The following is a 17,886-nucleotide window of genomic DNA, read 5'->3' as shown; positions in this document are numbered from 1 at the left end:
ATCCGGCCTAAAATTCTATCCAAAAATACGTCCAACGGCCGCAAATTACGGCCAGCCGCAAAAAGTGGGCGCCTACATATTCCCGTTATCCACCTGATGATGATTTTTTAAAAGTTTCCAGACGCAAATTGCGCCCCCAGCCGCAAATTGCGGCTGAGCCCCTTTTTCCTCACTTTTTCGCGTTTTAATCTCCGTTTTCGCGTTTTCGTCTTGAATCGTTACCCGTTATGAAAACCTTATAAAATAGGTTTTTAAACCTCGAATATACACATAAAATTCATCTCTTAATATCGAACATGATCGGCATTTATGACCCGATCAGTTTTCTAACGGGGTGCAATTTTGGTAATAATTTTTGTATTAACCATTCTCAATTTACGGATGACACGATTATTTTTGCACAACCCAATGCCCGAGAATTGAATCGTATTAAATATATTTTGGGTGTGTTTTACCAACTATCCGGGCACCAAATGAACGGTGTTAAAACAACGTTATATGGCATTCATGTTTCTAAAGAGGACATGATTAGTTTCTCACATATCTTCGATTGCAAAGTGGCGGTGTTTCCTTTGGAATATCTTGGTATTCCGATTGGGTTCAATTCTAGCATAATTTCGAAGTGGGAACCAATTGTTAAAAAGGTTATCAAGAAACTCGCCGGGTGGAAAGGTCGTTGTCTTTCGTTTGGTAGTCGGTTGGTTATGGTCAATGCGGTGATTTCTAATCTCCCAATTAGAAAGATTACGACGAAATTTTCATGGGGGGGGGGGTGATCGCCTCCAAAAGAAAACATGTCTTGTGAAATGGGACACGGTGTGTCTTCCCAAAGATTTGGGCGGGTTAGGGGTTACTCCGCTTCATATTAAAAACTTAGCAATGCTTGCTAAATGGTGGGCGAAATTTAATTCCAATAAGTCTTGCCTTTGGAAATCCATTGTGACGTCGTCTTCTGGGGTTGCCTTTGGAAGAAATCTTTCGCTAAATGTGTCGTCTCTCAATTTATCTCAACTTTCTCCTATATGGAGAGACTTGGTGTATATGCAACATGATACCTCTCTTCAAAGTATTGTTGGGTCGAATGTGTGGAAATGGAAGTTAGGAAAAGGAGACATAATTTTGTTTTGGCATGATATGTGGCTTAATGGATGTGTGTTAAAAAGATCGTTTCCCTTCGTTATTTGAGGCGTGCTCTTTGCCTTTTGCTACGGTTAGTCAATTTCGTTCCTTTCGTTCTCAGTTTCAAGATAATTGTCTTTGGGACTTGCATTTAATTCGCCCTCTGTCCCTTGATAACTCGATTAAAACTGTTGGAATTAATGGGTTGGTTGGCTCGTGTTGTGGGTAACTTGGAATGTGAAGACCACCTATTTTGGTCAGCCTCTTCCTATGGAGTCTTTTCGGTTTCTGATGCAGTTCGTTTGCTTGTTCAATCTAACATTGTTTCATCTCCAACTTGGCCAAAAGTGATTTGGGGAAATAATGTTCTGTCTAAGGTTATGTTATTTCATTGGCTCGCAATTCGTAATAGTATTTCTGTTAAAGATGTGCTCATTAATAGGCATATTTTGCCTTCGTCTCAATCGAATTTATGTATTTGGTGTTTGGAAGAAGTCGAAATGGTCAACCATCTTTTGGTCCATTGTAAGTGGTCATCTAAAATTTGGGCGGATTTGTTTAGATGGTGGAAAATCTATTGGGTGATTCCGGGGTCAATCGAGCTTTTTTCGTTTGATTGGCTTTATGGCATGGGAATTACGGCTTCAAAGTTTTGAAAGCTAATTGGACTCACGACTATTTGGGCAATTTGGTTGGCACGTAATGACTTTGTTTTCAATGGGAAGTTCATGTGTCGCTCGGTCTTGGTTCGAAACATCAAGCTCAAGACATTCCTTTGGGCCACGAATCTCAAGCTTTGCAACGGGTTACAGTCTTATGTTTGGATGGATAATCCGAGTCTATTATGTTTTTAGTTATCTTATAGTCTTGTATTTTCAATTGAGCCGTGGTCGATCCGCCTTTGTATCGTACGTATTTTCATTGTTTTGATGAAATATATTTCATCTTTTCGCCTTACAAATAAAAAAAGAGTACGTAGTATGAAATAAAGACCCCTACTCATTTCACGTGTCCACCCCCATACTCAAGAATCTAATTTACGGACAACACACACGAAGAATCCCTGTTCTCTCAATTTTTCATCGTTAGATCACACACCTCAAGACACATCCAACGGTAGATCACACTACCATTCCAGCTTTAGATCTCAAACCATTTCACATTGTATCAAAAAAGTCCTCACTAATATTATACTCAAACTCACTCCCCCCTTCTTCACCTGATCACTTGAGCTTTCACTTGCTCAAAACCAAAATTATCCTACATCCATAGCAACCATCATCTATCTATACGTACAAGTATACGCATATATAACACAAAAATTCAAAAAAGGTCAAAACTTTAGCAAAATTGTTTCAAGAAAATTATGGGTTTTACAATGGGTTTGAATCTAGTACTATTGCTAGCTATGGTTGCCACCAATATCCTTTCTCTTTACCACCTATCAACCACCATGATCTCTAAACCACCACCAAACCCTAACAACCCACCTGTCCCCGATCACCTTCTCCGCCAACTTCATACCATACGCGCCACCATCAACCACCTCACGCGCCTCCAACCCAATCCCACCGTCACCACCACTCCCTCCGCCGCCGTCCCATCTGACCTCCTTCTTTACACTCAACTCTCCCCCATCGCCTCCGCCTGCCGCCACCACCCTGACCTCCTTCACCAATACATGAATTACACCCCTTATTCCGTCTGTCCACCGTCGTCTTCCGCCGCCGCAGAACCCTTAATCCTCCGTGGATGCCATCCTCTCCCTCGCCGGAGATGCTTTTCACCGACACCCACTAAACTCCCATCTTCACTTCCGGCGAACCCGTTTTCGCCGGTGCCGGAAAACCAAATTATTTGGAGTGATTACAAGTGTAAAAACTTTGATTGTTATAACCCAGATCTGGGTTTTGATTTAAATAAAGAAAAGTTGAAATTTTTATCTTATAAAACTGATCTTGATCTACCCATTTCTCAATTACTTGAAATTACTAAAAAGTCAAAAAGTGTCATTAGGTTAGCTTTAGATATTGGTGGTGGTACAGGTACTTTTGGTGCTCAAATGAAGCAACAAAATGTGACAGTTATAACAACTACAATGAGTATAGGTGCACCATATAATGAAGAAGTTGCACTCAGGGGATTGGTGCCATTACATGTACCATTACAACAAAGATTACCTGTATTTGATGGTGTTTTGGATCTTGTAAGATGTGGGCATGCTGTAAACAGATGGATACCAGTACAAGCAATGGAATTTATGCTTTATGATGTAGATAGAGTGTTAAGGGGTGGTGGGTTTTTTTGGATTGATCATTTTTTTAGTAAAAGTGTGGATCTTGATAAGGTTTATGGACCATTGATTGGTAAATTAGGGTATAAAAAGGTGAAATGGGCAGTTGGGAAGAAGACAGATTCAAGTGGTGTTAAGAATGGTGAGGTTTATTTGACTGCTCTTTTGCAAAAACCAGTTTCAAGATCATCATCATCATCATCATGAGGAGAAGGTTTATGTGTTTTTAATTTATTGAGGTACTAATTATGAAAATTATAGTTGCTGCTTATTATATGCATAGTGTGAATTACATGATATGATATTTTTATGTTTACATGAATTTGAAAATTCGTAGTTGATTAACATTTGATCGAAATCTAGCAATTCGGTACTGATCACAATCGTTGGAAAATGGAAATTAGGAGCTAATTCGTGTTTTAGTGAATTTTTTGATGATAAGTTGAGTTAATATGAGTTTCTGTTTACTTGTATCTGAGTTTTAAATTATGTTCTTCTTGTTCTATACTTTCATGGTGGTGTTATATCCAAGTCTTATTCATCTTTCATTTCTTTCATCAAAAATCATATCTTTTTGTCACCTATTTCTTTATCGGTATCAAAAGTTCCATTTGCACACTCCAGGAAGACCTTGGATACCTTTGTTTAATTAGGTATCACAAGTATTAAGTCAAAGATTGCATTTCATCTTAGGCAATGTGAACTAGTGTGTGTGTGTGTGTGTGTGTGTGTGTGTGTGTGTGTGTGTGATGCCTAGTCTTGATAAATTAATCGACGTTTTACCCTGGTTCTATAACAGGTTCCAGATGTGAAGCTCAAATCATCAAAACAAGAGGTAATCAGTCGATCCCTATAAAGGAAAATCGGTTGCTTCAATTTTATGACTAGTTCTTGGTATTTTTATGCATCAGTGTATTTGTTATAGTTTAAGTTTATGGGCATTAAAGGAAAGATGAACTTCACCGAATATAATTATTTTTAGTATGCAAAATATCTTCATTTTTTTGTAGCACACGATTATGCGCAAGCAGTTATGTTTTGATACATCACCTTGGTCCTGCATGAACACAGATTATCTTATAAGTCGTCTATAAGCAGTGTTGTAAACGACGTCCGTTGCGATTTTTTGGTGGCTAGCCCGTCTCGACCCGGTCCCGTCGTATAATAAGTAGGTCAACGGTCAAAAGTCGGGTCAAATGCGTGAAAGGTCGGGTCAACGCCGGTCAAAAGTAAAAAATTCGGTTAGATCGATCAAAATTGATGTAGTCTAATGTTATTTTTTGTATTATATTAACGATAATAGCGATTATAGGTACAAACTGGTTAATGAAGGTTTTTTAGCTCTAAAGTGTGCGTGCGTGCGTGCGTCTTCACCCTCGTCTCGGCTGTCTTAAGGCCCCAGCTGTCTTGACCCCGTTTCACATCTTTTTCAACCTTGTCTATAAGTGAGAGTATAAAATTGTCTTTATATTCTCTTGACAGGGTCATTGGCGAATGATATATGTTTAGTAAGTGAATGGTTACGGAAGTCCCGAGTAGTTGGGACTAAACTCTTATTTGGAAGATTTATTTTGTCAAAGTTGGTAAGAGTTCAAATTTAGTCGGTTAAGGTCAGAGATTTATTGGTTCAAAGTCGCTTTATTAGGTCAAAATTGGTCACAATAGGTCAAATATAGTCAAAATCAAAGTTGGTCAACGTCATTAGGCCAATCAACCCATATAGTGTCTCGGACGACTAGTCAGCGACTAGTGATTTTTACAATCTTCGGTAAGTGTTAACTAATGAAATTGATTAGCTTACTAAGGGTTTAATACCTGGAACGATTGTAATTCTTGAAGGAATTGTCAATATTGGATCACAATCCAACAAGCGAATGCTTCTAAGGGTTTATTACCTTTGCGATCATTTGCCACACAAGCACACGCTTTCAGGAGGAAACTCGAATCGCATTGCAGGAACCCGATCCTTAAACCATCCTGAGGGCCAGGTGGACCGGTTTTGAATCCTGAATTGATTCGAGAGAAAACTTCACTCGAGGTCAATTTGGAGTTCCATGTTTCAGACAGATTAATTTATGAGGGTGAGCTTGAGCGCGAGACTCTAACTCACGACCTCAACCTCGGCTCCAAACACAAACACCTAATGGTATAAATAATACAGTATATGTTTCATTGTATATACTAACTGAAATCTAATGAGACGTTTGTTAAATTTTATTGATATCAACATCAATATTATTAATTATTAATAAACAAATTAAACTAGAACCAAGGTTGCTAGAAGGTTTAATCAGATTTTAGTTGTTTCTTTTTAGAGTCGAGAGTTCTAAGAGTCTACAATGCTACTTATACTTTCAAAGCAAATAAACGGATACCATCAAATAACCGGGCTTTCTTCATCTTATTCGAGTTGAAAAGCACGTCGTTTCTACACCTCCATAGCAGCTAAGAAATGATAGCATATAGATGATCTTTCCTCATAGAACAAGGTCACACAGTATATCAGCGATCACCAATAACACAACTTTTAATATATTATCTATATTTTGACACAAACGTTGCATATATTCTCACTTTAATGTGAAACATACAACTCAACTACCTTTTTTAACAACATATTTTATTAAGAAAAAACTAGCAAGGAATTCGGACAAACCAAAATAATTACAAAGGATTACATAGTCATAAATTTCATATAGGTGCTACTTTACCTGTAGCCCTTAACCGGCTAAAAGCATAATTTCTAAGTGTGTCAAATACTCCGTAAGTCGCAACGTCTAATATGTTTGACCTGAAAATGACATCATTCATGAGACGCCAAATTTACCAAAGAAAAGAAGCTGCAATGCATGAAAGCCAGATCTATAATGTGGTGTTACCATGCATAGAGTACAACCATATGAATATATGGTTAATAGCCGGTCTCTAAAGCAGGAGTTGGAACATGGTGTTGATATTTTCACTTAAGTTTTTGATCAATCCAACTAATGCATTATTATTGTACAGTACAAACTATTACTGCACATAAGTGGATTTATCAAAATTTTGAGTGAATATATTATCACCAAACATTTAACTCAACTACATATTCAATATTTTATGCAGAAAATGTGACGGATAAAATCAAAAATGGAAAAATAACTATAGTGTTTTAATTAATTTCTTTATAATATAGATACATAATCAAGATCATGTAAAATTATATCACCTGATAAAAACTTAATGTGTTTACCTTCGTTCCAAAGTGGTACATGGGTAGATCAAGGTTGTCAAAATTAACTTGTAAAAATACATATGACAAGAAGCAATTCCAGTATTTATGAGTTAATACGTTGAAGAGCCGAAATGATAACTTTAATATCTAAAAGAGCCGAAATAACAATCAGCTCTATGGCCTCTTCATTATGGTTCCTATGGCGTTAAACGAACGATGGCGTCTACAGCATTAAAAGAACGATACTTCTTTTCTATTAGAAAGTCTTATATTTCAATTATATACTTTCTAGTTTTCATGGTTACATTCTATAGATGATCAAGTTTCTAATTGAAACTCTTGACTTAGCCACCCTTTGTAAATTTTTTAAAAATATCTAAGACAATAAGTTGTAAAGATGCCATCTCTTACTACACACAACTAAAAATTCATATTCATATCCTCATGTAATTAGGAAACCTTTAGATACTAGACCCTCAAAACTTTCAGACAAACAACAATGAACACAAACACAAGAAGTTTGTCAAACATCAATGTCGTCCTAAATATCCAACTTTTCTATACCTGCTTTAAAAATCCAAAGGAGTCTGGGAGTGCACTTATTGTGTACAAAAAAATCAGACATATCAGCATATCACTAAATTCATCTTGCTGTCTGCCTAATCTTAATCATTCTTTTCAGCGTTGCTAGCCAGAAGCTGCACTCATCCCAGTCACTTGTTGTAAGATCAACCTGTACCAACAAACAAAATTTCAATTCGAGCCTAGTCAGACGTTGACCAAATTTGACTGTATTTGATGCACTTGACACAATAAATTCAACTTTGAACTAAGAACTCTGACATTGACCGATAAATTAGACTTTTGAAAACATTGGTCGTATAAATCGCCATGTTAGAGACTTCGAGGACTAGACGAACAACTTCAAAATCTCGACTGTTGGGGGACGGATCTTAACCCTAGGGAAATGATAGCACCCATAGGGATTTAAAAAGGACCTGATGGCTATCTGAATAGTAGTGGCAAAATGGAGGATTGGGCAGGTTGGGTAACAGTTAAAAACAGGACAATCTTTATATATGGGTATAGATACACCGAGTCAAGTTAATTTGACCCGGAATGGTCACCTTTTAAATGTCATATACAAGTAAAATGTGCTAATAATGATAACTAAGTGGACCTTACAATACAAAATGTAGTCTAAACTTGGAATAACAAAATCATAAACATTGAAATAAATATACTCTCGACGACTCCAACCCTTCATACCCCCATTTGACCCGTTCCTTTTTAGCTAAAAGAACTTACTTGACCCGTTTAAGAGACAACAGACCGTTCATAAATAAGCGAACTTAAACAATACAGGTGAGCAACAGCTAGAGTTATTCACTTTATATTTGCTAGTTACCTGAATTTTAAGGGCAGTAGCGAAATCTCCCCGATCCAATGCTTGACACAACTGCACAAGCTTTTCAGAAGCGTTATTTGATATATCACCACTGTTCAGTTTCACAAACAACGCGCCCAGTTTTTTTGAGTTGTCATCAATTTCTCGTTTTTTAGCCGGAACGGCACGTGAACCACCCATAGCTTCTGATGTCTCCGTAAAAAGTCTTGTCAAAGTGCTAATAACTGGCCTTTGATGTGCTGTAAACACAAAATGTTACATGCTTTCTATTAACTTAACCAATAGTTCAAGTTCAAAACATAAGATCAAAGCAACTTTGACATCTAAAATGTTTAATGTTCACATAAATAATAGAACATGTATGGCATGAAACGTATATAATAAAGGTAGAAAATGAATACTAGTATTACCAGGTACATTGGACACATCAGCTGTGTGTACTGTTGGTGGGGGAGCAGGAGGTGCAACCGGAGGTGAAGGACTAGGTGGTTGAGGTTGACCCGAAGTAGATCTTTGTAGCCCGGTGTTGCTCATAGGCATGAATCCCCTCACCGGTGGTGTGGGTCCCACGTCTTGTGATATCTTCGGTCCAAGAGTAGGATTCACCGGAGAAGGAACAGGGCGAAGTGAGCCGACGCCTGGTGGTCCAACTTGGTAATTAGGATTAGCATTCACCTGCTGAGACTAGTACACGAAATTCTTTTAGCAGCGGGTACCTTACAATTTGCTAGTGAAATGCCCATTCACTTGAGGAGGCAAAATGAGTAGGTCAAAAGACATGAAATTTGAGTTGACTGGCTTAGCCTGAAATACTTTTTGCCCAAACTTTTAGTTGATCACAAATTAGTGTCTAAAATAATTACCAAAATTAAATTAAATTAAATTATATTTGCTTCATCAATAATCTACAATTTTTGAACAAAATAATTGGAATGACTAATACATTAGATGTGTAGTTGGAAAATGAAGATATCATAGAGAACCCACAGTGACCCATTTCACAATTATATGGGCCAAAATTTCCACATCTAGCAAACATTACATAACAAGGTATTGTATTTACTTACAGGATATAAGTGAGAACCCAAGGTAGGGGCCTGATGGTATTGGTCAGCGTTTCTCATAATTGGAGGGGTACTAGGAACAAATACTTTTGGAGCAGGCTGCGTTGGAGGTTGTGGAGTGAAGCCCACCTAAGAGAACGCAAATGAATACTTATTATTATTATTAGAGTAAAAGTGACGAGGATCATATTAATGATGTGCGACTAAATATAATATTTTTATCCTTCAACAATTCGCGTACCGATGGAACGTGAGGTGAAGGTGCGGGTACGAACGTAGTAGGCTGTTGTTGTTGGTACTGCGAACCATATGAAGGACCTGGTGCTTGTTGATAATTTTGACGAGCATAAGCAGAATCATCCTGAAGAATAGCAATAGCAATAGAGTCAACAGAAGGAAACAAAGACTTACAAATAACTATTTACTACTTCCTTTCCCATACCGTTTGATTAACTACACTAAGAGGTGGTATGACCTAAATTACTAATGGGCCTACTCGTGTTACATTCCATCTAACATTTTTAAACACTAAAAAACGGGTCATATCACGCTTATAATAATTGACAATTGGGGATTAATCGGTCTGAACCTCATAAGGATTAATCGGGGATTACACGGAATGGACTTTTATACATCAAAATAATAAATTTCAAAATTTTAAGTGTATATGTAGAAGATAACCATAAATATAAACATAAACAAACAAAACTTTAACGTACTTATCTAGAAATAAACATAATCATTTAATTCACAACTACTCCAAAAATCTATATTAAATTCACAAGATGTTGACCAACTTTGACTTTAACCAATTTTGACAAACTAAATCCGATTTTGACACATTGGCCGGCATTGATCGGTTAATTAGAGAGACTATGGAAAATCATATTGATTGATCTGCTTCTAAAAAGTGATTAATCGCTTGGTCTGAAGCACTAATTATAGCACGTGGTTTGATCAATACATAAATCTACACCTTTCATCAAAAGTATTGGTTGTACAAAAAGAAATTGTGAAATAATAAAGATGGTAGAGTAAACACCTTATAATAGTTACGAGAAGGCTCGACGACTGAATTTCGTTGGTTCACACCGTACGCAGATGCTATCGGTAACTGAGAGTTTCCAGAATCCATAGAACTAGTTGTCTCTTTCACTACAAGGATTCAGACAGTATTATAAACCTCAACATCAAAATGTAAAGGTCTCACAATCAAATGTTAAAATATAACTATGTACATGTCGGCCTCATGAGACACAATGGCTTGATTTTAATTCGGATGCACTTGTATAGATACCTCCCTGTTGGAAAATATACACTAAATACACAAGACCTTAGTTTATTTTGTAGTGTTTCAAAGTACAAAATCAACTTTAACCCATGAATGTCAGTGTTTAGGTCATGTTGAATAAAACAGTTAACTAATGGGTAAAAATTGATAGTTAGCAAAAGTAGCACGACTGCACTAGGCTACAAAATGGATAATAACTATCGTGTTATTATACAGATAAGGGTTAATATCATAAGCAAACCACATAAGGGTTGGAAAAAGTCTTCTCGATTCTATGTGTCAAACCATAAGCAATAATCAATCTAATGAAAACTAAACAATAAAGCCCTATTTATACTATAGAAGTAGTAAAACTATTGGGATACCAATATAATGAATGAATAATCATAATCATAATCTAAGGAGGAAATAGTTTATTTGAAGAATAAAGATAATGACTTTGGTTGAATTCCTAATATACTAAAACTCTAATCTTCCTCCTTAATGGCCAAGTAATCATCCAATCCCATGTGGGTCAAGTTTTCTTGTATTTGACCAACTATGTACTGCATCATTAAGTTTATATTCATGGATCTTGTGGATCGTAAAGATTTCTGAGAAAGCCAATTTATTTAACTGTCACATTACTATAATCTAAATCTCTCTCTCTCTCTCTCTCTCTCTCTCTCTCTCTCTCTATCACTCCCTCTCACACACACACTATGTGTGTGTCATTCACACTGGAAAATATAGGGTAACAGAAAATACTGTAAGGTTTAGGACATTGTTTACTTCCGCGATAACATGAAAACAAAAATTATTATTACCTGGTATACTGCATAAATACATGAAAGAAAAGGAACAGGGATCACTCAGAAAGAAGATATCATCTATACAAGAACGTAGTACCAAGATAATGTGTACCTGGCTCAGCGGAAAGGGCTATCCGATCTCGCAAAATCAACAGTTCAGGAGACAAGTCATCAGTGCCCATTAATTTCAGATATTCCATAGCAGTTGTTAAATGTCCTTGACTTGCTAGGATTTCTGCATATTTTTCAACAAGTTTGCATAAAGAAGCACTGAATTTCTTCTGTCCAGTTGCTAAAGCGAGGACCACAGTTTTCTCCATTAAATCCTAAACAAAATCACAATAAGATTAGTGTCAATAATGAACAAGGAACATAGACTAAGCTTTCAACATAATGCTTACCTTAAGAAGGTCAACATATGATTTTCCCTCATGCTCAGTGGTAACATTCTTCGACCAGATCTCGACTGTTCTATCAATATTTCCAGCACATATATAACATAATGTTGCAGCTAGTGTATTACCAGAAGCCAAAAGTCTAGAAGCAAGAGTATCACATAGTAAAGTCCAATCCTCCCTTTGTGCAAACTGTCATACAAGCATGAAGCATCAATAATTAACACAAACACGTGTCAGTTTGAGAACTAGCCCGTCCCGACTCGACCAAAAACGCCTTAAAGTCAGTCAACGCTAAAAAGTTGGGTCAAAGTCGGTCAAAGTTAAAGTTATATATGTTCCATACATCTATGTTTGAAATACTTTTGTTTTAGGTTCAATATATTTATGCGTAATATATGTTCCATTTATTTATTACTAAAAGTCAACGTTTGTCAACGCCCGACTCATCCCCGACTCGTCCCCAACTCGCGATTTTAACAACCTTGGTGATAACTATGACTATAGTGATGGTAATGGTATAATAACTATAAATATAAAGTATAATTAGAGAACTTACAGTGCATAGAAGAGCAAGTGTTTCCTTCCATGATTTTAAGGGTCTAGTATTTACAAGGCTGACAAGGTCATTATTCACCATTGCAGCAACAACCTGTTGGTCAACATAAGAAAATTTTGACATCAGACCAGACAATACAAAGAACATAAATAACAAAAGTTGGATGAAGAAGAAAGCACCTTAAGGTAAGGAGAACTGAACTTTTTAAGGTATTGATCGCGTGTGCTCTCCCACAAAGAAGCACCACCAACTTGTGCGATAACTAAAGCATCCGCCATCTTATTTGCAGATATACATTGTACCACGGCTCCCTTATAATCTCCAACAACCAACGCACGCTGAACAGCATCATCAAACGAAGGATCGCTAACGCCATCATCGACTAAACCGATTTCTTTCGTTGATTCTTCTACACCTTCGATAGCGAAGTTGTTGATCGATGTTGACGGAGGCGTATCAGTTTTAGGGCTTGGAAGATTGTTAAAGAAATCTTCCCCGTAATCAGTGGGTGACATAAGATTGCCACCCATAAAACCTTCTTTTCTCGATTCACTCCCTTTATTAAGATTGAGGGAAGTCGTATCATGAGAAAGATCTTCAATCGATTCGTTTGTTTCTGTGGGTGGTAAAGTGAACCCAAGGTGATTTAGAAGCTTTGTTCTTGCTGTACCATCGTCTTCAAACATAACCTTCAAGAATCCCCAAGTTTCTCTGTCATCTTCAGACCTGCTTTAACAAGTATATTCAAAAATCAAAATAATGGTTGTAGGATAATAGCAGATGCAGTATATTACATCATCATACAAAAAACGTACTCAGATTCTTGGTATTTTTGGTCACATAAAAGCCTTAGTGAGGATCGATCTCCACTCTTCATTGCAGCTTCAAACTCAGATGAGGTACTCACTAAGTCAAGCTCAGTAACCAAGTCCCGAACATTAACCTGAAAGAGATAAATCACTTAGTTAATCAATAATCAGTAATAATAATAATTTTAAGAATAAAAAAAATGAGAGTGTAAAAGGTGCAAACTAATACCTCTGAACGTCCAGAAGGTGAACCGGTCAAATGAAATGAAACAAGCTTCCCACCAAAACCAAAAGTGACCCCAGCTTTGCGCTCATACCATTTTGGGGCTTTTAATGGTGCTGCACAACCACAAAAAAATAGAAACAATAACCAAACTAAAGTACCTTTAACATTTACAAACGAGGGTAGTAACAATTTTAACAAACACTGAACTATTATAAAGTTCGATAAAAAAAATCATAGATAATTATTACAATCATGGTGCAAACCATAATACAATATGAAGTACACACACAAATTTTGACAGCACACTAGCTCATTGGATAATAGATCAACTTATCAAAATAATGAATTTAATTAATAGTATATTATCAAACAGCAGTCATATGTAATATTTAAATTATCAAATAGTAGACAAAAAGTAACTAAACACCAAAGGTAAAGCCATAGGTACGCTCCAGAATATGTAGAATAGACATTACCTGAGACAATATAACTCTCACCAACACCATATCGAGCACAAGCCTGTCGAAGAAGCACATCTAAGTCAAGTAGATACAATGAATATCATTTCTAACTATTAACAGCAGCTTGCAGTGTATCAATATCAACATTTTACTTATTAAAAATGAAATGAGTCAATGTTATAAGCATATCTGAAGCAGCAGATAGGTGGAACTTAACGAACCTCAATATTATAAAGACCAATTTTTCCGTCAAACGAAGATGCCGATATGACCCCTGGTATCTTCGGATACCAGTGCACATCAAAGTTCCAATTGGTTCCAGCTGGAAGTTCAGAGACAATCTGCACATGTTTTCATCAGGTAGCGTAGAAATCATTAAAATCAAAAAAGAATAAGTATAAGATGTTCGGAAAAAAAACATCAGTTTCAAACAGCTAACAATGTTATTGACAAACCTCTGCCGAATTAGTGTCCCAGCAAATAGTGCGGTTATCCCTGCCACACGTCATCAAATATGAGCTATCATTGGGGCACCAGGACATCGCAACAACGCCTGATACATAAGTTTGATAGAATAATATGAAGCATAAATAGCAAGAAAGGTTTCATCAGAGCATACCATATATATCAGAAAATCAAAACTACTACAATTTATGTTCACAAGTGTATTGTGTCTATAATTTGGCGATACAACAAAACGTAAAAGAACCGTTAGTCCACTATTTAGCTGAAAAATTACATCATTTTCAGCTATAGATTAACTAAAAAATGATTCATCATACCTCTAGTGTGACCTACCAGCTCCCGCAGAGGAGACATTGTGTTCCTCATGTCCCATATCTGCATTACAATGTTCGTAAGTTACATGAATAATATACCGTATAAATATATGATATAGATAGAAACATATATAAATCGGTACCCTTAAAGCAGGTGAATTATCATCATCCGAAGCAACAATAAGTTGTGTGGCAAAATCTGGATGCCACTGCAAGACAGAGCACCTTCTTCTAACTGAATCTGAGAAGCTGAAAAAAAATATATATATATTGAATGAGTTAAGACGTAAGAGTTTAGCTACATCAAAAAGTCATAAAACCAGATTCCGGAAGTTCACCTTATAATGGGTTTTTGCTTCCTCAGGTCCCAAACCACTAAAGAAAGACGCAAATGTACCATCAGTTTTCTAAACTATGTCAGAGTATATAAAAGCTCGGTTTCAGTTCATACCAGTTGTTCCATTAATCGAAGTGGATGCCAAGATAGGTTGAACCTTTTTATTCCATGATAAGAATGATATTTCGCCCTGAGTAGCAGATCCACTGCCCTGCAAGGATATGTTATATAGTTTAAGCTAAATACACAGTTGTGGTTTTAAATTTAACAATTCCAACAAGTTACTTAACATTTACAACTTACTAAAATAAAACAGAAACAACAATGGTTTGGTAAATGAGCATGAATAACAAAAAAATCTTGAATATATTCCCTCTTGAACAAAAAACTGAAGCTAATGTTACAATTAGTATTTATAGAACTTCAAAACCAATTTGGAGATATACCTAAAACGAGAGGTACTCCATCGTAAATTAATTGCAACAGTTGACTGTACATGTTACATCACATTTTACAAAAACTTATATACTGGTACTTATATAGAGACAAGGTAGGGATAACAGCATACATGTTATTATGTTAAAAAACAAAAATTATGAACATACACATATATAGAGACAAGGAAGAGATAACACCTCTAGTTGACTGTACATGTTACCCTTGCATGTTATTAAGAAAAAGTATATGCAAACACACATATAGAGATAAGCTAGGTATAACAAGAATGTGGTCTTGATTCCTGAGCATGTTAAAAGATAAATAAAAGTTAAGACCTAATGTGAGGTAAGCGATTGTTTGGTGACTCGGTGATATCTTACCTTAAGAGGTGGAAAATGTGACGGTTCTGTTGGCTTAGCAATATCATATATACAGATATCACCTTCTTCGGCACCAGAAGCAAGATGATTAGGTGAAAGAGAACTAAATTCCAATCCACGAACCTGAAAAAAAAAATATTGAACATAGCCAAGAAACTTTTTATTGAATACAAAGTGTAAAAAAGCCACCTCTAGTTTTACAAAGACACAAAACCAACTTACAGGCCCTCTGTGTTTTGATAAGTTTTGAACAAGAGCGCTTTCACTTCCGTCGGGGCTATATTAAATAAAGAAAAAACTTTTAAGAATTTTACATAGCAATTTCCATAACATCATTGATACTAAAAACCATGATAGATCTATGTGTTCTAGGAATTTAAAATATTATTCATTCAGTATACTAAAAGATCATTTATAAACTAGAACGATGAGAGGGACGAAATGATGTGTTTAAGAAATTTGGTAGCTCCCTAAAAGATCAAAAACAGTAAACATGCATGTCTACACTTCCAGAAAACTATAACAAAGAACATAAAACAAACATGCAATAAGTAATTAGCCCATCAAACATCATATGAATATTAAGTAGTACAATCATTAGACTGCAAATCAGACCAAATGCTAAAATAGACTAAAACCCAGTAGATGAATAAAATGAATAAAAAAAAATCCTCATGCAGGTAATTAAAGGCCTGCAATATTAGTTATTGAATTACCAATACAAGTCAAAACCAATAATAAAACATTACATAAACTGAAAACACAAAATTTGTAAACAACTAATAAAATGTTTTACCCTCCTTAACACACAAAATACTATGTACATTGTCATAAAAAATAGCCTGAGTTCGCTAAACAATGTACCAAGACCTATTCAGCATTTTCAGGTTTTAACAAATTCTAAACAAACTTCGCCACCATATAAATATAAATAAATATATCATTAATAATAATTTTAAAAACCTATTTCTCTATTAAAACAAATGCATCTAAATTGTATCTATGTATCTATATTCTATATGCTTAGGAGTATGTAACAAAGAGTAGATGAGTTACCTGATAAGTAGGCTAGGGTTCCAGATACCAATATTGCCATCAACAAGACCACCAGCTATGAGACCAAGTGCGAATTGTTCTGAATCAGGAGACGGTGATTTACCCCATGATAGCCGATTAAACGGTTCGGAACTAGGTACGGAACCGACTAAAGGAAGGGTATGATCATCAGATTGAAAATCGAGTTGGAAGATTTCGAGATTGGCGGAAGAACTGAAGGACATATCAACGGCTCCGGCCATAGTTCCGGCGGCGAGGTACGGCGCGTCGGGGGCAAACGCCACCGACGCCGATCTGATTACTTCTTTTATACAAGGCGATGTAGATGTAGATGTATCCATTTTGATTGGCGTTTGATTGAATGATGATTATGAACTATGAATTATGAGGGTTAGGGCTTGTGATCTGAAACAAAAAAAGATAAATAACTCCGTATGTTTACGGAGTATTTTTTATTAATTACTACTAGTACTATTGATAATTTATATTTTTAATAATTTATATTTATAATCATAATCATAATTCATAATCATAATAATAATATTATATATATATTATATTATATTATTATTATTATTATAATAAAAAATATTATTATATAATAAGAATGATAGAAATTATTTTATTTGCATTGTCAAAAAATCAATAATTGAAAATTAAATTGAGAATTATAATTTTAATTTTAATAGTTACAAAATATGATATAGACAAATATCTCGTCATTATTATATACCTATATCTAAAAGGCAACAACCAAATGAATGGCAACAGCCAAATGAATAGTACTATTCATTTGGCCACTTTTCGCAAACTTAACCCCCAAACTTTTATTAAAATACAAATCGCACCCTCACTTTATACTCTTATTAAAATACAAATCACACCCCCACTTTATACGTATATTTTTTCCCAAATTTCACAAACGTAACCCCCTAACTTTTATTAAAATACAAATCGAACCCCCACTTTACTAAGTTTTTTTTTTTTTTACTAATATTCAATTTTCACAAACTTAACCCCCTAACTTTTATTAAAATAGAAATAGAACTCCCACTTTATACGTATATTTTTATCAAATTTCACAAACTTAACCCCCTAACTTTTATTAAAATACAAATCGAACCCCCACTTTACTAACTTTTTTTTTTTAAATAAAACCCGAACGCTAAAAGAAGCAATTTTCACAAAAGGAACAACCCTTCGAAAAAAATTCTTTTTTACAAAATAGATCAAGACTTTTTTTTTAACTCGCATTCAAAACGGAGC

At 35.5% G+C, this 17,886-nt stretch overlaps 3 protein-coding genes across 3 annotated transcripts; 2 read left to right on the top strand and 1 right to left on the bottom strand.

The window, feature by feature from the left end:
- The first annotated feature begins 1,319 nt into the window (after window positions 1–1,319).
- Window positions 1,320–1,775, top strand: LOC139902329 (uncharacterized). The gene has a single exon (XM_071884969.1). The coding sequence runs from the start codon at window positions 1,320–1,322 to the stop codon at window positions 1,773–1,775; it is 456 nt and encodes a 151-aa protein (XP_071741070.1).
- Window positions 1,776–2,307: 532 nt separating this feature from the next.
- Window positions 2,308–4,421, top strand: LOC139872497 (probable methyltransferase At1g29790). Its single transcript, XM_071860389.1, has 2 exons — window positions 2,308–3,651; window positions 4,212–4,421. Exon 1 carries the CDS (start codon window positions 2,486–2,488, stop codon window positions 3,617–3,619), a length of 1,134 nt encoding a protein of 377 aa, XP_071716490.1. The 5' UTR covers window positions 2,308–2,485; the 3' UTR covers window positions 3,620–3,651; window positions 4,212–4,421.
- Window positions 4,422–6,984: 2,563 nt separating this feature from the next.
- Window positions 6,985–17,052, bottom strand: LOC139872489 (protein transport protein SEC31 homolog B-like). The gene is made up of 22 exons (XM_071860379.1): window positions 16,621–17,052; window positions 15,787–15,841; window positions 15,565–15,687; window positions 14,861–14,957; window positions 14,748–14,784; window positions 14,553–14,658; window positions 14,413–14,470; window positions 14,086–14,183; window positions 13,852–13,971; window positions 13,646–13,688; window positions 13,173–13,282; window positions 12,950–13,077; window positions 12,314–12,860; window positions 12,135–12,227; window positions 11,582–11,767; window positions 11,293–11,506; window positions 10,141–10,253; window positions 9,340–9,459; window positions 9,102–9,227; window positions 8,445–8,718; window positions 8,035–8,273; window positions 6,985–7,359 (listed from the first exon to the last, which is right to left on the bottom strand). The coding sequence occupies exons 1-22, from the start codon at window positions 16,959–16,961 to the stop codon at window positions 7,270–7,272; spliced, it is 3,318 nt and encodes a 1,105-aa protein (XP_071716480.1). The 5' UTR covers window positions 16,962–17,052; the 3' UTR covers window positions 6,985–7,269.
- Between the last annotated feature and the right edge of the window lie 834 nt (window positions 17,053–17,886).

This window comes from Rutidosis leptorrhynchoides, chromosome 1, assembly GCF_046630445.1.
Source record: "Rutidosis leptorrhynchoides isolate AG116_Rl617_1_P2 chromosome 1, CSIRO_AGI_Rlap_v1, whole genome shotgun sequence".
NCBI lineage: Eukaryota > Viridiplantae > Streptophyta > Magnoliopsida > Asterales > Asteraceae > Rutidosis > Rutidosis leptorrhynchoides.
Note: the sequence above shows the minus strand (reverse complement) of the source record. Positions and strands in the feature narration are given on the sequence as shown.